This window comes from Corvus moneduloides, chromosome 2 (assembly GCF_009650955.1).
Source record: "Corvus moneduloides isolate bCorMon1 chromosome 2, bCorMon1.pri, whole genome shotgun sequence".
In the NCBI taxonomy this organism is placed as follows: domain Eukaryota; kingdom Metazoa; phylum Chordata; class Aves; order Passeriformes; family Corvidae; genus Corvus; species Corvus moneduloides.
In genome coordinates this window covers 23,528,632-23,552,790 of record NC_045477.1, presented here as the reverse complement: position 1 = coordinate 23,552,790, position 24,159 = coordinate 23,528,632, and the positions used below count along the sequence as shown (strand labels likewise).

The following is a 24,159-nucleotide window of genomic DNA, read 5'->3' as shown; positions in this document are numbered from 1 at the left end:
GCTGATAGCAAATGTTGGGTTATTTTTACGTTGCACTCCCAGCTCTTTTGCTGATGTGAGCATACCCTGCCTCCAGCAAGAACTCCAGGAAATTTCTGAGGGCAGTAAGTGACCTATTTTGCTGGCCATCCTCACTGGACTTGCTTGTCCAGAAACAAGCTGTCATTTGTTACTATACACTCTACAGGTCTGTTCCTGAGAGGTTTTGGAAGCTTGTAGCTGTTACTGCTCTGAAAAAGGAAGGGAGGTGGGGAAACGTAGCTGGCAAGGAAGACAAGTTAGTCTCTGGCAGCCCAAAAACAGTCCATGGAGATCTGGAAAATGTCTGGGAGTTAAGTTTGCTGTTTACAGAGTTGCACAAAGTAGGTAAAGCAGAAAGTGAGCAGGCTTGTTGGACTTCGTTTACATAATTGAGGCTTCTAGCTCTGACTCTCACATGACCATAGGAGAAACACCAGCTACCTTTTACATTTATATGGAGTCCTGGCTACTTTTTACATTCATAGGACGTGATGTCTTGAGCAGTGTTTCTGCTTTCCAGGAGGAACAGAATTCAAGCTGGGGAGCTGTGTAAGTCACAATTTATGCGAGTCACAGATTTGTGTGCACAGACTCAAGCTGTGCTAAAGCATGTGCTGAGTTCCAGCAGCAACTTCGTCTGTTCCCTCACTTTAGGCTGTAAGCAGAGAGCACTGAGAAGTGTAACACAGCAGCACAAAAGGTCTGCTTCTGAAAACACTGCTTCAGTGCTGAAAACTCTGCTCATGGCTGTGCATTTGTGTGTTCCTGCTGGTGAAAATGTCCAGCCCCCTGTCACTCAGTTCTGTCCTTGGAACAAGGCTCAGCCTCCACGACCACTGGGGCTGCCGTCATTCCTGGGCCTCCTTGGGTTAGCACTATTTTGAGACAGAGTGTTCCTTATCAAGGTGAGGAGGTGATCCCATGATCAAAATAGGATCGAGAGCTATTTTGAAGTCTGTCACGAGCTCCCTGTGTGAAGCCATATGTACATGCAAAACATGGGGAAGGCAGCGGTCCAAAAAGAACTGGATCCAGCACTTGGATTTCTGATCCAAATACAGCCACTCTTATATGAAGTGATAGCTAATGTTGCTAACATTAACTATTTTATTTTAAGTCTTGCAATGTTAGGCAGTGGTCCTGCAAACACCAGCTCCTGGAGTAATGAGATTATATAAATAAAACATCCACCTTCATCTCCCTGTAGAAAGTAAATTCCTTGGCATGGAGATACTAAAAAAATCTAGAACATATAAACCCAAAACATTTCTTTATGAATTCAAATTAAAAGGGCATGCTTTCTTTTTAAAAATGTGATTACTTTTAAGTCAAGTTCATGATTTTTAGAGCTTGAGTCATCATTTTTTAACACTGGGAACTGGCACTGCCATGTGATCTTCTAGGAAGCAGAGTGTTCAAGAGATTGCAGCTCAGGAGAGGTTACAACTTGGGATTACAGCCAGGAGAAAAGACAACTTCTCTCTTGTAAAATCTGCAAAAGCAATGGCTTCCCTCAGAGTGCTGAGAGCCAGAGCTGTAGGCACTCCTGGTGCCTAGTTTTTCACAAAGACACTAAATGCAGTTGGTTCTTTACTGCCCTTTAGTGGAAGGACAGCCTAGAAGGACAGCCATTCACCCAGTGCCATGTAATGAGCCTTAGGAGGCAGAGACTGGCTGGGCTGGGAAAATGGACTAACCCATAAACATTTCCTAGTCCCCAAACTCAACAGCTGACACAGGAGCCCATTTATCAGGTACCAAAATGCAATATTTACTGTAGCTGTCTGTCAAATCCTCCTGAAAGGCTGTTTCTTGCCATCACAGGAAAAGGAGATGTGCATGAAAACAGGTAACAAGCACAACCCCATTAGAGGATCTCAAGTCTGTGGTATTAGTGGCAAGTGGCTACAGGTTGCCCCATACTACCAACACACAAGAGAGAGCTTCAGAGAGAAACACTCAGCTGGAAAGTGTGTTCTTACCAGAGAGCTTCTGTGCCCTTACAAAGACACTCCCATTTCGACTCAGTTTGGACTTCGATTCTGAGCCAGAGCGGCCCAAATTAAATATTGACTTCCATTTCTTGGACTTGGTTGATAATTTCCTCCTGGAAGGAAAAAAGGCTCAGGTGGTCACCAAACTTTAGAGACTTTTTACCTTTTTTAATACCCTCCAAAGGCCTCTGAGCTGTCTCCCCTCAACACATTCCATTTCTTTCTTCTCACACCTCTTTTAATTCTAAAGCATGCAAGGCATAGCTATACAACCAACCCTTGTTGGCTATAGAGGTAGCAATCACTCTCTAAGTGATTTATCTGTACTGCTGATTTAACCATTCCATGGATGGAAAGACACCTAAGCCTTCAGATAGCTGGCTCTGGCATCATTCTACAGCAACAGTGATTGAGCAATCAACCATGCTTGTCTCCAGAAAAGAGAGGTTTCCAAGGCTCAGGCTATCCTGCAATACAGCAAATAAAAAGTGCCTTTTTAACAGGTTTTAATGACACAATGTATGATAAATTCCAGAGAACTGATGGAACTGGTACTATTGCTCAGTGCACAAAGTTATGCTTTAAAGACCATGTCTTATGGCAAAAATAAAATTATTCCTTAATGAAAACTAGCTATTAAAGCTTCTCAGGCCAACATTAATTTAATCACAGGTGTTATATATTCATATGAAAGTATAATGTACTAAGCAAACAGGAGGAGGCTTAAGGGAACTAAATCAATTTCTCATAACTGTCAGAGGAAGTGGGACACCAGTTCCCTGTGTCTCTTTGGAAATCCCAGCTTTATGCAGAAAGAAGCTGCTCATTCTAACGCAATCTTTTTCTTGGATACGTATTTCTGCATGAAGCTCTATTTCACTTCCTTCATACTCATTCTGACTCCTCCTTCAATCTCCCCTCTTTCAGAGCAAGAATTCTCTTATCTCCCTGTCTTGCTCTCCACACTGGGCTTTCTATCCCCATATTTTTGCTTTTTCTTTCTGATCAGTACTCAGAAAAGTACAAATCAGTCCTGCAGAGGGGATTAATATCCTGGGGATAGGACTTCTCAAATGAGAAAGGAGAAGGCACTCTAGAGGGGCAATACATCCTTTTGTCTTAAGCTGGCTATTGTCTTGCCAGTATTCTGTTAGATGACTCCTTTTTCCTTTAATATATCAAGTGCCAACAAATATCTTTGTTCTGGTGCTTTCTGGGTCAGTAGATTAATGAGCCTCCTGCTGCAGAGGCTATAATCTATCAGACCCAAGCAGTAGAGTGGCTGTATATTAACAGTTAGATAGACCAATAGATAAATACTTATTCTGGGCAGCTGTGCCAACAACTGCAGCAACCTCAGCTGAAATTGGACTCTTCTCCTGGCATAGACATAGCTGGCATAGGTGCCACTACATAAATATCTCTCCATGCTGGGAGTCAAAATCAGCCTTCCTGCTTGGCTGTAATTGCACAGGAATCAGGAGAATGAAGATGCTGGAGCAGGTCAGTGGCACCAGGCGTGCCCTGGACCAGCCACCAGCAGGTGGAACTTGTAGATGAGCTGTGCCCCAACCTGCTCCATGCTCATCCCGTGTTTAGCCAAATTCTGAGCTGGCACAAGTATGCAAATACAATTCATTCATCCTGCAGGAGGTCTGTGAGGTTCTGCCCTGATGGAGAGATGAGAACTAGAGAAGTTATGAACCCAGCAGCTGCAAGAGTTCTCAGGAGCAGCTCTGTCTCTTTTGAGAAGGACACAGAATTTTCTTTGGATAGTGGCTGTGGATTCAGGTGAGTGCAGGTGTGCGGGTATCACGTTAGCAAAAGGATCATTCCCAATCACACTGGGGAACCTGCACTTTTTTGTTTGCACTTTACACTCCTCTTGGCACTTACTTGCTGTCAGGAAGGTCAACAACTGTGTGGAAGAGGGACCCAATTACAGGCACAATTTCAGGCAAGCTGTTCTCTCTCCTCTCTTTCCGAGCAGGGTGGGATGCAGACAGACTCCGTGCCTGTGCTTCTTCTAGGCTCACCAGTTTCATTGGCAGGGAGACCGAGGGGAGGGTCAAACTTTTCACAACTGATGTGCTCTCTGAAAAGCAAGAAAATACATTCCAGCCTGGGGTGAGGAGAGAAGAGAGCAAGAGCTTCATGACTTTGTTTGACTGGAACGTCTCCTGTGGAGGGGAGAAAGAAGTGGCACGTGCAGGGAGAAAGGCTTTTTGTCAGATAAGCCTTTCAGCTCCCCAGCAACCTTATCCATCTGAGTACACTCCCAGCAGGGGCCATGCTTGCCAGCCAAAGGCTGTGTTGTGTGGATTTGCTTCCTCTGCTGTGGACACTTCTGTGTGAAGGAGGTGTCTCTGAAAAGCACCAGGACACATTCCCTTTTCCTCCTCCCTCACTCCCACTTTTCCTCCATCCCACCCCCACCCTCTCCTAGTTTTGAAGCAGTTCAGTCCCTGATCCCAATTTGGTGCCTAGATCTTTCTCTCACTTCCACATCTTTCTCTTTGTCTTGTTCCAGGAAGGAGATTGTTCTAAAAACCAGCATTACTTCTAACTTTCTGATTCATTTCAGGGCCAGAGAAAGCAGTATCACTGATAGCCCAGGGAACTGAAAGTATCTGTTTATGGGGGCAGTGGCAAAGCCATGTTAAGGTAAAGGAGGGCAGAATGAGCTGACACAGGGCTGCAAAGCCGAAAGGTGGATTGTGCAGGAACCAGGAGAATTAAGTTCTGAAGGCATCACAGATCTTCCGAGTGTGTAAAACCAAAAGGTGTGTATTTCTGAAATTATGTGAGGTCACTGGGGATCCATGCCTTCTCACTTCCCAATCTTTGCCAACAAAACCATCGCTAAACAGCAAAATCAGCATCTCTGAAAACTGTTGATGTCCCAGGAAAAAAATAAATCTCTTTTATAAAATGTTCTCAGGAACAAGATATAAGTTTTTGGAATGCAAGATTAATTTTTTTACCGGGAGTGTGACTTCTGACTTGGGTGGAAATGGTGGCTGCAGGGCAGGTATTGTTGGTATGAGGACTGGGGGAACCTGAGGAAAGAGCTGAGACTGTGGCTGATGGACTTAGAGAGAAAGCTTAGACCAAGACTGAGAATCAGTCAGGTGGTCTTCCTTTTGGGGACAGGGTTCAGCCACATGAGATCACACAAAAAAATGAGACATAAGGCAACCAGAGAAAACACTGAAGGAGGCTAGTATTCAAAAAGAGAATGTTGAAGATAGGCATGAAGAAGACAAGAGTAATGAGCTATTGGGCTCAAGGTGTCTTTGGGGAAGTCTGTGCTGATAGCAAGGGTTACTGTGCTTGGAACATTAGTTGAAGGGAGAGATGAACTACATAGCAAGTGACATGGGAAGTGGGTCTGGGAGGTTGCTACCAATGTTCTCTGCAGAGCTGGCTTTCCTGTTGTTGCTGAAGATCTGATCCACGTGGTTCAGGATGAACTCGATCACCAGTTGCTGCACTCGCACCTCCAGGAAAGCTGCATCCCCATTGCAGCCTACTGCCTCAATCTCCTTTGACCTGCATGAGGAAAGAGGTGTACCAGTAGTGAGCATTGCCACACAAAGCCCCTGGCAAGGACAGACCAGATTTCTTCCCGCAAGCAAGGCAACAGGGATGATTTCCCCACTCCTGCTGTACCTCTTGCTCTCCTTCCCCCACAGGCTCTCATCCTTTCTTTTTCTTTTCACTCTTTTGAAAATTATTTTCCCTGTTTTCTTTGCCACCTCTGTTACTCCTTTCCTGAATGTGTTATTTTCCCTACTTAGCTTTTACATTCTTCAGCAGGTAAAACTGTGACTCTCAAGCTCCATTCTTCTCTCTCCTTTTTCCTATTTTAGCTATTTCGAGGCTGGGCCTGAAAGACAACACACAAGCCTTCAAATGCTGCTTCTAAATCCCTACTCAACGCTTCAATCATCTCTCAGCGAAATCCCTTAGACCCTGCTCAGGTCTTCCCCATGCCAATTTCTTCAATACTTTGCCCTGTGCCCCAATAGTCTCTTCTCTGCCCCCCCTGTGCCCCCACATTCTCAATCTTGCTCTCAGCAAAGAAACATTCCTTATCTTGACATGCCGAAGTGTTGCTGAAGAAATTATCTCTGGGCAATGGATCCTTTGTAAAGTTAATGACTGGTGTGTTAGATAAGAGCTTGGGGCATTGCCAAGAGGATAACCCTGTAAGGAGACTGCAGTTGCATTGCTTGCTCCTTTCTTTTCCTCCCTGTGACTTGTACTTACGAAAGATTGCAAAGGGAAACAGACTTCTTTTTTTTTGACAAGGACAGATGCTAGAATGAAAATGTCTTGGTAGTGAAGGCCCACTTTACAATATTCAATAGAGTGAACATTTGATTCATTTTCAGAACCTGCTCTGCCATTTTTGTGATTTAGAAGGTGGAGATAACTCTTTAGAGAATGCTTTTCAGGCCTGTACCTCTCTAGCCAATGTCCTCTGCCAGCCCAGGGCTCTCTCCACCAGCTCTGCCATCACCCCTCTCCTGCCCAGCTGCAGTCCTGGACTCTCCCTGCATAGTTCATTCCTCTATATACAGGGGTATTGGATAGATGGAAAGGGAATTTTGACAAGATACAATTTTTTTTTCCCAGATGCTATTTTTCCTTGTTCTGCTTAGCTGTACAACATAGCAGCCAAACCTCTGCCTGCAACTAATCCAGGCTTCTTCACAGCAGAGTGCCAGGCATAACAAACATGAAAAACTAGCTGGTGCTCTTGAGATCTGACACTGGCTGCCATTTCGAACCCAGCAAGCTCATCTCACTTTTGCACAAGCAGATCTGGGAACAGGTCTGTAGTATTACTGCCCTGTTTCTCTCCCTTCTGATCCTTGCTGTCTCTCCCTGCCCTGCTGCAGAAACACTGGCACCATCGAAAATGTCATTAACATTCCCAAGTGATGAGTTAACTCCTCATTTTAAATCTATGCTCAACTTGCAAACAACAACTTTTTTTTTAATAAGAAACCCACAAGCTTCCTTGGATGCTGGCAGTAAAACCTTAGATTATTCAACCTGGAAGAAAAGCTGTTTGCCCTGCTCTGCTCTGCCCTTTAGTTGTTCAGCTTTTCTCTGTCTGCATTTCCCTCCAGTGATGAGTCTTCAGGCTCAGATGCTGGCGCTCCCCTTGGAGCTCAGCACGGTGCTCTGGGTCAGAGGAATCTCTACAGTACCTGAGGAGATTTGGAGCCCACACCAAGGCCAGGTTTCTGGTGTGCATGTTGGTCATGTTGCTGAAGGAGGCCAGGTGAGTCAGGTGCTTGATCAGGTATTCCAACGTTCTGCAGTGGTTTCACACAAAGAAAGAAAAATGTGTCACGTTACCAGTGCCTGCCTGCTGGGACAGCAAGGCTCAGAGCCAGCCCTGTCCCCTCCCCAAGCGTCTGCAATGGCACAACAGACCCCGTGGGGCAGAGGATACACAGCACCAGCATTTGCAAGGGGTGGCAGTGAACACCTGAACAGCTGTGCTCTGGGGTGGCCCAGGGTGGGGCACGAACCAAAGTGTCCTCAGCATGATGGGAGCAAAGGAGACAGGAGATGGGTGGAAGAGGGAGTGGGATGCTGCAAAGGCTCTTAGCTCTTGCTCAAGCACCTTCATCAGATCATCTTCTCCTTACCACACCCAGGACACTGGCCAAGGGTGCCACAGGGGTCATACCTGGGGACGGAGGATGATAAGACTGCAGCAGGGAGATGCTGTTCTGTCTCTAACAAGGGTTTGTTCAATGATATTTAAATGCCAGATAAATTGTTGCCAGATTTGGAAATGGTGAGTCAGCTTTCGGAAATTGATTTCTGGAAATGAATCCCAGAGCTATTTTGGGCAATATTCCTGGTGAGGGTGAGGGTCACCACGCTGATCCTCAGCACCTCTATGGACATGTTCTTACCTGTAATGTGATGGTGGGAGCTCCTGGATGACATTTTGAATTCGTGCCAGCTGCTCGTCCTCGGGGAAGCGTGATACTGCTTCCTGCAGGGATACAAGGGAACAGTACACCCTGGCAATGGACTCAGGGGAAAAGGAAGAGGGATAAGAAGGGCCACATGAGACACCCTGTCTCAGAGGGAATGCTCTCTTGTTACCCTACAGAGCTTCTGGAAGAAGAAGTTTCTTTGTGTCCCCATCACAGCAGAGATTTCCTGAACTGTTATTCCATGTCTCAGCACCACCACCCCAGGCATTCAGACATGGTGGTCAGTATTTACGGGAGAGAGGCATTTAAGGACTTAGACCTTCAATTACGAATTATGGGGGGGGGTTGGCTTGTGTTGATTTGTTTTGATTTTGCTTTGCTTTTTGTGGGCTATTTTTTCGGCTCTTTTACCTTTTTTTAACTTGGACAGTGATGGGTGAGATAGAAAGAGAGGGGAAAGAGAGAAGTGAAAATAATGGAAAAAGTAAAAAGCAATGACACCCCCCAAAAATAACCTGTAAAAATAAAAGCTCTGTGTTATGAGAACATGATATACATGTTCCATATTCTTCAAAATAAACAATATTTTGACTGTCATAAGAACATAGCTGAGGGGATTGTTTGTATGGGTTTGCATCTCTTATGATGGAAGAAGCCTTAGCAGAATCCCTGTCCGGCAGATTAATAAGTTCTTATACTCAGGGTTAGACAGAATCAAGGTTATACATCTCAGTCTTGAGCAAATCTCTACAGACCAAGAGCTTAGAGAGCCATGATAAGCTTTTGTCAGCATTCCTAGGAGTTCACTGCATTGGTATTCATCTGTTCAGCTATTCCCTTTCAATATTTGTGCTGGGGGAGGACAAGCCACCAGCGAGTTCAAACAGTCCATGACTGTCTGGGAACCTCCTACCCACCCTACTGCCACTGGAGTTTGGAGCGAGTTCAAAGCAAGGTGCTGCGACCCACGCTGCCAGCACAAGCTGTGCCTCCAGACAGATGTCAGCACTGCCAGGGAAGGGAAGGAAGGGAGGAAACAACCCTTCCCAAGCCACCCGTTGCTTAAACATCATCAAGCTGAAATTACCAGCCACCACTAGAGAAGCATCTTCTTGCAGCAGTCACTACAGCACCCACCGTGATGATGCTACCACCGCTGGTTTTGTCACTGTCCTTTTCCCTGCAGTCCACTTCTCATCAACAACCACCAGCAAACCAAACATTGCCAGTTTCAAGGCCAGAGAAGTGACGGCAGATCAAAACAAGCGAGCTCACTAGTTAGGTATATATGAGATGCACGTGTATTTGTTTTGCCCAAATTAAAGGCAGGTTAACTCCTTCTAGTGCTTTTTACACATAGCTATAGCTCTTCTAAAAAAAAAAATCCCACAAATCCTACATATAAAAGCTCTTGTAATCTTAATACAATGTTTCCAGTTGAAGAGCCTTGTCCAAAGATGGATATGGAGAGAAATAAAAACTTTAACTGGTGCACCTAAAGCATTAGATTTCAACTAGATTGTACGCAGTATTTTCTCCCCCAGTGTGCATTTTCATTCCCATATTCAGTCTTCCAGGTCTCAAAGACCTTATGATTAGACAGCAAGCAAATACCAGCTTCTCTGAGGTCATGACCCACTCAGTCCTCTGAGCCACGTGTCTGACCCATACAAACTGTGCCTTTGAAATCTGAGGAGCCCTCCAAAACTGTGGATATGCATTTATGGCATATCTGTTCATCATGGTATGAATTTATGCCATTTAGGATTTTTTTTTACTCCACCAGTGATTCTGGGAGTGCACAATTCATAAGCCCTGGTTAACAAGTGGAATGAAGTCCAGGGAGAGAAGGCAGGCTTGGCCTCCTAGAGCTGATTTGCTCTGAGGGAGTTCTTGGTCCCCCTATGCCCAGGCTAGAACAAGCCAAGCCGAGTCAACTTATCTGTCCTGAGAAGCAAGCATCCATCACTAGGATACAAGATGGCAATCATCTGGCAAAAATTTATAGCCAGTGAGGTCATGACCAGGATGTTACACCTGCGAAGTTGACACAGTGATGACCAAAAGGCTAACCCCTCCCTAGTCATTAAGAATTTGACAAAATTCTTAGACAAAAATTTCTGAATCGCTCTGGTGATTCAAAGTGCAGCCTATCCCAACTCAGAGACAGCTCTGGCTGAGTCAGACTGGGATTAGCATGTGTTCTTTATTCTTACCAGCACTCGTCTGCTGAGATACAGCTGCCACTGTTCCCTGTTCAGACACCCCACGCACACACACGCTCCTCGTGGGTTTTCTGCTCCTTGGGGAATTGGTCTTTTTTCTTTCTTTCCTCCTGGTATCTGACTGTGCTTCCTGTCAGCTGGGTTATGAATTATAAATCACTACTGAGCAGGCTTACATGAACAATGGATTTTGTGGCTAAGTGGACAAACTGAAAAGCCAGAGATTTAAAAAAAAAAACTTTTTGGTCAACCCAAAGTGTTAACATTTTGGGGAGCTGGCATGAGATTATAGAAAGCAACTGTTCAAGGTTGACCAAAAGCATCACACCCAAACATTAGTTTGAGAAATTATAATTGAAATTTGGAACTATTTAACCCTTTTCTAAAAGACATTCTATGTAAGATAGATGTGTTGATGTAATGTTGAAACATTTCCCTTAGAAAGTACTTGTAAAAGAAACACTCAGTTAAAGAAATGTTTTCCCTTTTGTTTTTGAATAAAGCTATTAACCAAATGTATCTACTGAAAATCTGCAAGTCATCATCCCAAAACTGCACTTTTCAGCAAGCATTCTTTCCTAAAAAAAGTCTCCCTCTAAATCTTCATGTTTCCTTTAGAGCATTTTTTCTTTCATAAATCAGTAGTGATAGCCAGGAAGACACCAGCCAAATAGCTTCAACAAGAATGAGACTCATCAGTTACAGTGAATGGTTGAATGATACCCTGTATTTTCAAGATCCTATTCATCCTGACTCTCTCCAGCAATCCTATCCTATACCCTCAGAATCCTTATATCCTGAGGATACAGGTCAATTTTTCAAATCTGCTCGGGATTTTCCCTGAAGATTCGACTATACATCACCTTGAAACAAAGACCAATCTTACTTAAAATTTGGCATTGGAACAGCGAGACACCTAACATCATTGCATGTCTGTCAGGCAGCGCAGTGAGCCACTCCCCACCCCATGATCCCCAGCACAGCTGTGTCCCTAACAGCCACCTGACTTCTTGTAGCAGGTTCCTGCTTGGCTGGTCCCGTCTGGCTTTGCCCCACAGCAAGCACCCCTAGCACTGATGCCTCTTCCCAGAGCAGGCAACAGGGAGTCTTTAGAGAGCACCTCCTTGTGAGGACCCCGTGCATCTCTCTCAGTGCCTCCTGTGCCACAGCAGCGTCACTTGGAAGTGCTTGATTCAGGATAGTGGCAACTCAGACAGTAACACCTGATTTTGCACAACTTCTTCTCTGCAAGATCTGACATTTTTGGCAATGGCTGTCGCCTCCTCCTCCCAGCAAATGGGAAAGAGTAGGATGACAGAAATTCTTAACAAAGGATGGATGTTTCTAACGCTGAGAAAACAATCTTTCCCATCCCTCACCCCAGTTATCTTAAGAAGCTGGTGAATTCTTTTAGCTGCAAGTGCATACCTTCAGCACGCAAGATTTCAGCCTCAATGATGGGATTTAAATTTGTTGGTGTCATAAAAAACTGAAAGTGGATTTAGAGAGGTAAGAAACATGCAGCTTTAATAACAAGCATAGCTTGCTGTGCCACCTTTTAATAAAAATTATCTGTCATGAAAATTAGCCAAGTCTCTTAAAAATTCAGGCTTTGTGGTCTTATATTTCTGCTCCCCCGCAGTCTGCTCCTAAGCTCCAACTGTATCCATGTAAAATCTATGGCTGTTTTCCAGAATCAAGTAACTACTCTTTGAATTGTAATCTCTTTAAACAAAGTTAGAGATTTCTGCTTGGCCAGTTGCCACGTTCCTCTGCCATTTGTATTTATAACGTGATCGTCATGGACCTGATATGCCATATCTGGCATAACCAGTACCATCATTTGCAGTCCTACAAACAGCATGAAAAATGTGACAGATGCAGAAAAGTTGATGCTTTACACATGGGCTGGGCAATCAGTTTGTGCAGGTGTCAGGGACAGCTGGAGGGACAGGGACAAGGAAACTGCACGCTTGTGATTATGATCACAAGCCCCAGGTAACCCAGAAGACTCTCAGTGATGGACAGTAATGAGGAAAAGAAAGAGAATTAGTAGTGCTGGGAGGAGATGCACAGCGGGGAGAAAGAGAGGCAGTGGGGAAGCAATGCAGTGAAAAAATGAGCAAGAGGAAGGGGAGGAAACAGCAGACAAACTGAGAGAAATAAACATGAAATGGTGAAAAGAAACAAGGATAGGGAAAGAGAGCCAACACGAGATGAGAAGGGAAGAGCACTGAGAAGTGTTTATACGGATAGATGCACCAGAAGCCAGGACATTGGAGTGAATCCCAAACAGCTGTCATGGAGGAATCTGCAGCACATCCACACTGCTGGAGAGGAACAAGAACAGCCAAGGGTCTCACCGTGAATTTCTTGTAGAGCTCATAAGTGAGGAGAGGGTTGGGCAGTTCCCTGAAGTACAGCTTGCAGAGTGACCCCACACAGTGGATGTCCTGGAGGTAAACTTCCCTTGTCAGATCTGGGCATTGGTCAGAAACAAACTCTTGTCTGAAACAATATGGAAGCATAACAATATGGGTGAATAAGAGCTGTAGCAGGCCAGTACTCCACCCTAAGTACTCGTTTATAGCTAGAGAAAAAACAAATGGCAAAGCAGAGATGTCTCTGCAGACTGGCCCAGATTGTGTCCCAAGTTCAGGCCCTGAGGTTTCAATTAGTCTCCATTACCCCTAACATAGGGAGTGGACCTCAAACTGATATAAAGAAATTGCTTTGTCTCAAAGTGAGAGAGAGCAACTCAGCATTTGTGCTGAGACCCTCCATGCCTTACCCATTAACAGATGCAGTTGGAGATTAAGGTTATTTGGGCTAATCCCTAAAATGTTATCTTTCTCTGTTACCAACTTCAAAGGCAGTTTATCTTCTGCATCAGTGTGGAGCTCTGTTGGCCACAGTCAGTACCTGAGGGACTAACGCCACATAGGTACTGAGTGATGTCCCTGAATCCCTCTGACACTCACACACGTGGCCCTTACCTCAACTTCTGTATGTTGGATGTCACTCCCGAGAGGCGGTAGATCCCGTCCACAATGCCATGAGTCTCAATGAACTCCGCACAGCTCTTCAGCACGTAAGGGACTACGAGAGGAAAGCAAAGCAAGATGTCCAATGAATACATGCTGACAGCTTCCACAAGTCACCACACAGGAGACAGTTCCATGAAAAAACAGCAGAGGCTCTCTGTGGATGCAGGGAAGGGTACAGCAATGGGAGAAATATAGGACAAACCAAAAATAACCCCTGCAAAGTGGCCATGAGGATATGCTGTGCTTGTGCCATGCAGTGCTCATTGACATGTGACAATGACTGACCCTGAAGTCACAGTAACATAGTGGAAAGAAAGGTAGGGTTTCCCTCTCGTCCTTTTTCTTTTCCTTCAAAAATAGAAGAAAATAAGCTCTTTCATTCTAATTGAAAGCATGCCTTAAGGCATGAGGTCCTGGGAACCTCCACCCTCCCCAATATAGAGCTCCAGCCTCGCTGAATTGTGCCAAAAGGTCTCATTGGCTTGGATAAAAATCAGAGGAGCATTTGCACTTCCATATAAGCCTACATACCCACAGTTTAGTGCTCATAAATCCCACTGAGGGGGTATAAAGTTCAAATATTGACTAGATCTGCACACTGGCAAAACCTGACATCGGCTTCAAAAGAACTCCATCAGCATAACTAGACAAAGACTTAACCAGTCTTAAAGCTGAGAGGAGCCTGAGGCACAACATTTACATCCAGACTTGGACCCAAAGTATATGTTTATTTTTTCCCCATTATATAGGTATAAGAACTCCCCATTCTCTTGGTCAGATCAAGCTTCCCTGTCCCCAGTACTATAACAACCCAAGCTATAACAATAACAGTAAGAAAGCCCTTCCTTATTAGGTGCTAGAAACTACTGTGTATTTAATGCAATGCTTCACACAGCCATAGGCACAAAAGCCAGCAAATGCACAAGTCAGAAGTTCCCAGCTGAAATGCTGACTCTGCTGCACTGCACATTTCAAAAGCTGTATGGAAGAAAACCAACTAAGCCATAGATTTGACTGGAAAGCCAGGCATAGCAATTACTGCATCTTTGTGACACCCTAAAGACAATGCCTCTGGCTGGACCTTCCCTGAGTTCTTCTGCTCAGAGTTCAGGACTATAACGACATATTAACACGTGCTTCATCAGATGGCATCCAAAGACAGCACTCCACCAACAGCATGAACAAAAAACTGTTGCTACATCCTTTTATTTCTCATGGGAGTCACTGAGGCCAGAGCCAGTTCATGGGTGGATTTGTCCCTACCAAGCAGTGCAGGGCACAGGCTCTGGTGAGAACAGCTCCAAGCTGGCACCCACCTCGGTGACATGCTACTGCTGAACCAGTCAGTCAGGGAAGTGCTGCCCTTCTGCCTCCTGACTTACTGAGGGAAGTAAAGAAGAAGTCCTTTTGTGTGTCCCTTCTCTTGTCTTTTGGCCAACCCAAATGCAGGAGTACACAAAGTCCCAGTGATTACTTGGAAGCCCGAACAGTCCAAACAGACTTATTCTTCTCAGTCAAAGGAGCTTCTTCAAAACAAGAGGGAAAAATTGACTTTGTGGGGTCTTTGAGCAGGGACTCATAACCCAGGTACATTGGTCATGCTGTGTCACACTCAAAGCCCTTGTGCTGATTTTCGAGCCCCTCAAGTTGTTGGGCGGAGCTCACAGCAGAGGCCTTAAGCCTACAACAGTGTTCGTGAAACCATGAAATTGCCAAGAGAACAGGTGAAGTCTACAGAGTCAAAGCTTTGTCCACCACGGTATCAGAGTTATTGTACTGTCTCCTCAAGGACTTTTGAGGAGAAGGAGCATCAGTGCCTTCCAGAAAGGAAAGAACTGGGGAAGCATTCCTTTCAGTGCATGCAACACCTTCTTCCTATGCAGACTAAATGGTGTGGAAGGAGAAAGAGCAAAAAAGAGAAGTACGAAATTTCCTTAATATCCTGCCAAGAAAAGTCCAAGTGACACATCAAAAAAAGAGGACCTTCCTATCTCTGAGTAAGTTCTGATTATCTGGAACTGCAGTAGGGAACTCAGATCGTATGATGATGAGAATGCTAAAAATAAAAAAAAGGGAAAGACAAATTACTTCAAGCCTCATCTCCATTTCTGGAAAATCAGACTTTAACATCTTTATAGGAGAAGCTATGCATATATGGCATATTAAGATTTCCTTCTTGGTAGGGGTCTTGGAATAAATGACATGTTACCAGGAAAAATGAAAGTTAGGCAGATCCATGTCCACCTCAGATATACTTGGGTGAGAGAATAGAAACCACTGAACTCCACACAACCTGAAAAAAGAGGAATTAATTGAACAGAAAACATATTTGATCACAACCAGCCACATGACAAGGTTTGTTTAAAGGTTAACAGTCTTTCATGGAGACAAGCCTCATATGATGGTGCCTGGCTGCCAAAAAAATGGGGTCCCTGCACAAAGCATCCTTTATTAGATACTTTTTAAAACCTCAGTGTTAAGAATAAGAAAACCAACTAAAAATGCAGATACTGATGTTTGTTGTGACTAATTTGACCTCTTGAAAGTAAGACCTATTAAATCACACCATATTTTTGGCTGAGTTCTACATTTCCTTGGAGTAAATTAGGTCAAGAGGCCTCAGGCAGGTAAGCAAACCCCCTATACAGAAACCAGAGAAGGCTAGACCCGTCTGTTGAGGACTGGTATGCAAAAAACAGGGGCCTGAGGGGAGCAATCTGTAGCAAATGTATAAAATTCATGTTTAAAAGTGGGTAAAAACTCCACAGCAGAGACAACCTATAGACTGCAAATAGACAATATGCACTGATCTCTGCCAGTACCTATTACTGCAGCTCTGCACTCTCCCTTGCTTTTCCAGCCCTGGGCTTGTCACATATCTCTGCCAGTGCCCTTCACTCATCATGTACAAGATTTTCTGCCACACCAGGTCTTTGGCTCATAGGAAGAGAAGCAGCCAGTTATGCCAAAAATTGTGGTGGTTTTCTGATATCAAAAAAACCAATCCCACATAGGACACTTTTCACTTGCAACTTACAGACCTCAGATCGCTGGAGGTGAAGGGACTGCATCAACTTCCTTCAAATCAAGCCCCTAAATTCAGAGCTTGTATGGAACTAGAGCACAATAAATGTTTTCTTTGAGCAGAACCTGTAGCTCTGGCATTCCTGAGCAGCTCTGATCTCCTACAAAGCTTGGCCTTTTGGGCTCTTGGGGGTGGTGAGGTTAGAGCAGCAGTGAGCAGCTCTCTCCCATTTCCAGGAGTTTCTGAGCTGGTTGGATTATTTCTGACGTGGCTCCTGATGAACTGAGCCTGGGATCAACCCTCAGTGCAGGAAGGTACAGGCTCTAGCATGTGCTTTACAACAGGTCTCCATCGGAGTTACAGGGCATGTAAATCACAGGGCTGGGTCTCTCCCAAAGGAAGATCAGACTTGGATGGGGATTTGCAGCAGGGGCTGTACGTGCAGGCACAGAAAGGAGTAGGGGGGGAGGGAGTCCAATCTTGACATTCCTATAATTAAAACTGTGCTGGAAGCCTAAAAGGCTTAGAAGCTGGAAGGGGCAGCTGGTGTCACACAGACCCCGCTTGTTCTGCCAGACAGCCAAACTGTCCTCATTTAAAACTACAATAGAAACCAGATGGAGGAGGACAAGAGAGCGTGGAGCAAGGCATCAGTCAGAAGGGAAATTGAGTTATAAACATACTGCACACAAAAGACAATACTTCTCTTCCCCTAGACAAAAATAAACCAGAAGGGCAGTCGCAGTAACTTGTTCCACTCTCACTGGATATCACCTCCAAGTTCAGTGTACACAGAAATTCACCTTCACCAGGGACTTTTCCAAGACAACAGCTCATGCCACCTTCTTTACACATCTGCCACTCTTGCTGGGTAAGGCACCACATCATCCTCCTTCTGATCCCTCCAGCTTCCAGTGGCAGCAATGGGTGCTGAAATTCTCTCCTCCCAGCACTGCTGGCTCTCCCTTCTCCTGTCCCTTCCCAGCCATGGTGCTGCCACCCACCAAACCTCCCCACCAGCAAGCAAGGTGCTCATTCTTTGCCTGCCTGACAAAGGCTTCATCTGGCATTGGACTGAGCATTTTGGATCTAATCTGTGGAGGCCTTTAAGCATGTCCCTATTTAAATCCCCAAGAAGGAGAAGTCACTAAGAACAGAGGGAGTGACCCCACCTAAGGACCAGTGGGAAGATGGCCACCTGGCCTCCCACCAAAGGCCGCAAAAAGCAAGGAAGACGCTGGTCCAGCAGGAGATGCAGGCAATATCCTGTGACTTTCAGCGCCACCTTCTAGAAGAAACTCTGAGTCTCCATGGGCTACAGAAGGACCCCAGGGAGGAGGTTGCTAAGTCAGACACCCTAACCAGTCAGTGTGAAGAGTGCCCAGTTAGACAGTAAGTTAGCTAACCTGGACTGGGTCATGTGTTTAGGGTACACTGCACTGAACTGCACTGAATAGCAGCAGGCTTAATTTTTCACTTTATCCTTCTGTTATTTTCTCAGAGAACTCCTTGTAAGGATCAGCACTGGTGACAAGAGATACTCAGGGCCTCCTTGGTAGCTGGTTTCTGCCACATGGTGGAGGTTTCATGTCCTCTCTAATTTTAGTTTAATTTTAGTTCAAGTACTGGGAGGATAAATGCAGACCTTTCATTTCACCTGGAACACCAACTTTTTGATTTTTGACTTGCAGGAGATAGCTTGGATTTTTTTTTAGTTTCTCCCCACAATGAATGCTGCATCATAAAAAAAAAAAAAGTTGTAGGCATTTTTATTTCATCATTTTAGTTTTGTTATTCATTAGTATTTTTTTTTAATTGTCTTCAATTACCCTCAATAGTAGCGCTTCCTATCATGCTATGTCAATACCATGACAATAAAGGTCAAAAGTCTCTCATTTCAACTTAAATGACTAAAATAGGAAATATTTCCTTTGAAGAAGTGTTTCAGTCTGTACTAAGCAAGAGTTATTTTGTAAAAAAAAATGACAAAACAGAACAAACTAATATATTAAGCTGGTCTTCTAATCACAGGAAAGGAACAACATTGTACAAATGGCAACATACTTGATTGTCAGTATCTCTGATATGATATTTTTCTGCATTTCCTGACTTTCTACTGTAAATCACGAGTTTTTAAGCTGATTCACTATTTTTTTTTCTTTTTTGCTGACATTGCCTGATTTGCACTAGGCATAAGGTTGGTTGAGAAACAGATGCCAGAGCAGATCAAACTGTGCTCTCCTCCCTGCAGCTCACCCGAGGCCTGGTGCAGCACATCAGTTATGATACCAGATTTTCTCCCAGTGCACAGCCCTAACCAGTGGCAGGTAAGCATAAATCCTGCCTTCCCACCATGTAACATTTCCTTTGCCTTCCACTGCCTCCTTGTCAGTGGCAGTCAGGGATGGAAGGGACCACAGCACCCAAAATCCCTGAAGAGGGTCTCTCCTGCTCAGAGATGAAGTTGGCAGAGCTGGGAAAGGGGATGGTTTGCCCTGTCAGGACATAACTGCTAAAAGGACAAAGAGCTTCAGTCTCCAGGATGTTTGTGCATACTTTTCACTAAATTCATTTTACAGAATCAAAAAAAAAAATACCAAAACCTGTCTCACTCTCAAATTCCAGTGTTGAATTTGGCTGTTAGCTGTGGCTAAGCTGCCACAACCCCTCCATACACACACACACCTGTATTTAAACAGCATGAGACAGCTAAACACCACCCAACAGGCATAAAAACAAACCAACTTCTTACAATCCACCTCGTCTTTTCTCCCTTAGCTGCCATAAACACAGTTTGAAAGGATGAATGGTTGGTACCAAGGTGATCCTGTCCACATGGACAGCACAACTGATTCCCTGTATAAGTCACACATTTCATGTACTTTTTCCCCTCTACTTCTGTGGGAAATGCCCCTGCAATGTCACAAAGGTTATCACAACAGCACCATTCCCTGTGATGAAAGCACCATCCTGTGCACGGTTGTGATTTGGTGGGCAAAGATGTAGGAAAAACAGATCTCAAATCTCTCAGATGCTGCGAGCCATCATCCTCCATGGCCTGTGTGGGAAGTGGAAACACTGAGTGCTGCTTGGGATGTGGCATTCTGATTTCAAACACACGCGTTTCAACACAACCTGCAGGCTCAGCTGTGAGTTTGAATGAAGTCAATGGCACCACCATCAAGGATTTTTTTTTCCCATTGATATTATACCCAGCTTACATCTAACGTATCTACATAACACATGTAGGAACACCTGATTTTCCAGAGCAGATCTGATAACTGTGATGCTTGAAGCAGGCATGAAAAAGCCCGTGGCAGACCTGGCCAGCTCATAGACAACACACATCAAAGAAAGCCTAAGAGAAAGCACTGCCAAAGCAGACACTGAATGCTGACTCTCAGCCCCGGCGGTCACTGTGCCCCTCTGAAATGTGACTTTACCTTGACATAGCTGGCAAATTCTGTCACGCAGGCACTTTTGAAAGAGGTTGTATTAAAAACTAGAATAGTTTTGTTAGGAAAACATCCTGCTGAGAATTTCCGGCAAAAAAAAAGACCAGATAACAGAACAGGATATCTCCACTCCTAATTTTTATGACTCTGTGGTACAACCACCACAGAAAAGAGCAGCTCAGGTTCAGCATGGCAGGTCAATGAGCTGGGCACGTCCTCAGCTAACCATTTGAATCCTAACAACCCTGATCCATGGCAGATTAGGGTGGATATTGTGCAGCATTTTTTTTTACCACAGCACAAACAACTAGGACAAATAATTCTGGAGATAGGAGTAACTGGACAATTTATGCTGTGTCTGGAAATGGACTCAGGTGTAAGTATAGAAAATATCAGAATATTTTTGAAGCTGCACATAATGAATTGACCTCTGTCTTGGTAAATGCCAAGATACTGTGATTATACAGAAGCTGTGAGACAGGAATTCTGCCATTAACCTCAATTCTGGTGACATGTACTAAAAACACTAACAAATCCAAAGGCTGCATCAGCTGATGGAATGCAGGAGTGGGGCGATGCAATGCTGCAGCTCAAGGGAGCTGGGAGAAGCAGCCTGCCAGGGAAGAGTCCAGGTAAGTGTTGGGTGCTGGGATGGAAAGCCAGTAATGTACACTTCATCTGAAGTCTCTTGAGAGCCTGCTGTCTTTCATCCAGATCGATAAACAAGCTTATGTCACATTTTCTGTATCATCCTTTCCTTCCTTCTTCTGCTCTCCTCCTAAGCCTAGAAACCAATGTAAGCCATGCTAACCCACTTAACTGCTGACAACAAAGCAACAAAAATATATGGACTCCATAAGTTTTTTCCTCCTCTCAGCACATTTTGATCTACATGTTTTCATTTACAAGAGCTTCAGAAGAAAGTTAAAAAACAAGCAGTCTCCATCTTTTACCTGAGCCTGCCAGCTGATGCACACCTGCTCAGTTTCTTACAGTCCCAAAATTAATATAGAGGCAACTTGTAAGCTTTAACACATGCTTCTTGACTGTTATAAGGGTGTAGAAACCAAAATCTTCCTTGACACTTTGAGATTCCTAAATGGGATTCTTAGGATCCTAGAATCAGGAGAACAGCAATTCAAGGGGATCAATGCTCCATACCTGGCTGTCAGCGTTAGTTTGTCCCTTGGTCCTTTTCAACTTGGACCCTAGTGTGCCAGGCAATAGGGATTCCAGGTTTCTCTTTATAAGGCAGACTTTTGGGGCTATTAGAAAGAGATTCTGAGTGCTTAGATCTTGATGTGCACCTGAAAAATACCAGCTACTAATTAAACAGTTTTGAAGTCTTTTGTACTGTGCCTTTCACAAACACCATCTCCATACACCAAAATCTGTAGCATTCTCTAGAGGACATGGAATTTGCCTGCAGTTTTTGTGCTGCTCTGTCATGTTATCTCACTGTTTGACAGATCCTTGCTCCACTTTTGTAGTGATGGCATGGTGGTGACAAAGCAACTAATTCTCAAATAAATGCTATTGGAAGGCTGGGGAAGAGACAGGATGAAGCAAGGAACTGGGTTGTTATCTCTTGAACACTGGTGCTGCAGCAAAGTGGGCTGCTCTGCAGTTCTCTCTGCTGCTCTTTCCCAGGAAATTTCTGTTGTCCCTTCAAACGTGCAAAGATGGGATGGAGGTCTGTCAGCACTCATGGTTCTCCTTCCATGCCTGACACACAGCAAGTCATCCACAAGCATACATGACAGCCACTCCAAAGCTTTAAAGCACACATCCAGCTGTGCCAGCTAACTCAGGATGGCACTGCCAACAAGCTCAGGTGTGCGAAAGGGAGAACAGGGGCCCATCACTGCACTGAGAGCCCAGGTTATCGTTTGGTAGCAAGGCACAAAGTAACAGAGAAGCTGGTCCTGGACCAAGCTCTCATGTGGAAGAAAACTGGCATGGCTGAATCTCACAGCACTTATTTATATCTTCTCCCTTCTTTTTCTTTTGCCCTCTGTCACACTGATGGACTGATGCAGACTGACACTAGGTTATGCAGCAATGTTCTTTCACTCAGGCCTCTCACTGATCTTGCCTCTAGGGCTCTCCTAGTGAAGAGCAGTACAGCAATTTCCAGAGGTTATTCCAAATGGGCTGTTTTACAGACAGTCAACAATTTAGGGCAAAGAGCAGGAAAAATCGCTGAGGATCATTACATATCACAGGCAGACAGATGAGGAGCCTAAATGCAATCCCGTAACGGCTGCAAATGAGAAGTGAAAGGCAAATGAAAACAGACTTTCGAGAAAGAGTAAATAAGGCTTTATGATGTCAATCTGATTGAAAACAAACATGCAAAGGCACTAGCAATAATCAGTCATTATAATTTGTAGCCAAGCAGCATCAAATCCATTCCATCTTTGCTCAGTTGCTGAGCATATATTTAGACTGTTTTCATTGCCAGGTTGCCTGAGCCTGACCCAAAGAAACATACAAAAAATCCCATTGGACTCATCAGTATTTTTCACAAAAGAAAATAAAATCAATTTGTTCTACACCCTCTTACCTTTTACTGTGACATGCATATACTAGCAAAGGAGGTGTATACGAACAATAGAAGCATTTTCACCAGCTTTACAGGAGCACAAAATGATGGTGTGAGGTTCAACAAAGTGGAGAATTAAGACTTCTGCTGGCAGTGGAAGGTCACTTAGAAATGCTCCTCCCAGCCCTGCTCAGAAGAAGCTGAAAACAGGTCAGTCTTTATTTGAAGAGGATTAAGCTGTGGGTGACTTGGATTGCTGATGTTTTCCTGGTGAAACGAGGTGCTGTTCTACCCATCCCTTGTAGTGCCCAGTCTGTGGGCTCAACTTGTGTGTCCAAAAAACATGGAGAAAATTCTGCCAGAAGCAGCACCTGGTCAGACACACATAACTCTACACATCAATAAATGTATATATCAGTGTGTATGCATACGTATACACAATGAATGTATTTTTACATGTACAACTATATTTGTTTGTGATTGTGTGCGTGTGTGAGAGGTTTCATGTGCATTACCAGGAAATTCTGCTTAGAGAAACAGCTGGGTTTTAATGAGGTGTCAGTCAAAGCCTAACAAAGTCAAAAGACACAAAAGTCATGCTAGGCCAATGTCATAGGTCTGGGGGATACATCATTACATGCTGGTGCTCTTTCTTGTTGAAGCATTGCCCTGCTTGTTGCTACTGTGCTGAAGGCTCTGCTGGGTGAAGCACTTACAGCCAGGGAAAGCTGTTGGTCTGGGGGGCTGTTCCTCAAGCAAGCATGGACATCTACACCAGCAAGTCCAGAACCAGTCTCAGTGGATTGGTTTCACTCAGCAGTTTAGTGAAGAAGGGCAGCCCATGGGATATGGGTCATATTGGCTACACCTTTCCATCTTCAGGAGCTGCAGTACTCTAAAGTGTACTCTTACAGCCGTGACCGCAAGGGTCTTGTTCTCCTTTCCATACACCAGGGAGGGCAAAGAGCTCAAAAAGAAGCTGCTGAGTAGCCAGGCTCAAAAATCAGGATGTGGTGCTACTCCTTCAGGGCTTCTTTCAGAAACAGCAGGGAGCACAGCACTGCTCCATCTGCCAGCCTTGTGGCACATCAGTGCTCACATATGTTGCAAGAGGGCAGTTTGCTCGCTCTCCAGAGCCTGAGAGAATCATCAAGGACAGCAGAGGAGGCAGAACAACATTTGCAGATGGTGTCACAATGCCTCACAGCCTTCTAGAGGATGATGCTGGGCTGGGATTGTTTAGAATACTTCCTGCCATGCTGTTTGTGTCTGCCCACCTCTACCTCAGGATGTCAGCACACAACTACTGAGATGCACCCAGAGCACATGGAATGGTTTCTCCAAGGCTGAGCTACAGGGACTGTACCTCTGTAACTGTCTGCCAGAGGTGTAAGGGCACCAGAAATAGAAACTAGCTCTGTCAGATGGTTAGTGATGAAAGGAGGCACAATTTTGCTCTTAAAGACCCTAGTAAAAGAGGAAAAGAAACAAAGCTGAATAAAATATTCAGCATTATGGTATCTCCTTATTCTCAAGAAGGCTTCTATCCCCTCACCTAGTAAGAACAAGTCAGGAAAGATATTCATCTATACAATACTTCTATTTGTACTCCCAAGGCCCCTCTGCTCCCAGTGGTAGCATTGTCCCCATGTCTTTCCTCCACAAAAAATCCTCCCAGTTCCACAGGGGATACAAGCCTCTTGCTCCCTTCACCGCTCAATAAATATGCATGCCAGGGGTTATCAAACTGAGGGTCATTCTCAGTGCTAACAATGGAAAAAAACCAATATCAAACAGTTACTAAAGTAGTAAATCTAATCACTGGGCAATTGTGCTCCTCGGTTTCCAAGCCCCCCAACGGATTCCTGATATATTCCA

General features: G+C 44.6%; 1 protein-coding gene across 1 annotated transcript in view; it reads right to left on the bottom strand.

Annotated features, from left to right (window-relative positions):
* ARHGAP31 (Rho GTPase activating protein 31) overlaps positions 1-24,159 on the bottom strand; it is a 60,489-nt gene that overhangs the window by 10,953 nt on the left and 25,377 nt on the right. Inside the window, exons 2-8 of the mRNA XM_032098503.1 lie at positions 13,206-13,308; positions 12,573-12,717; positions 7,958-8,040; positions 7,238-7,345; positions 5,422-5,567; positions 3,912-4,110; positions 2,004-2,128 (exon numbers count right to left, since the gene is read on the bottom strand). Coding sequence (XP_031954394.1) covers positions 2,004-2,128; positions 3,912-4,110; positions 5,422-5,567; positions 7,238-7,345; positions 7,958-8,040; positions 12,573-12,717; positions 13,206-13,308 — 909 coding nt within the window. The remainder of the gene's footprint in view (positions 1-2,003; positions 2,129-3,911; positions 4,111-5,421; positions 5,568-7,237; positions 7,346-7,957; positions 8,041-12,572; positions 12,718-13,205; positions 13,309-24,159) is intronic.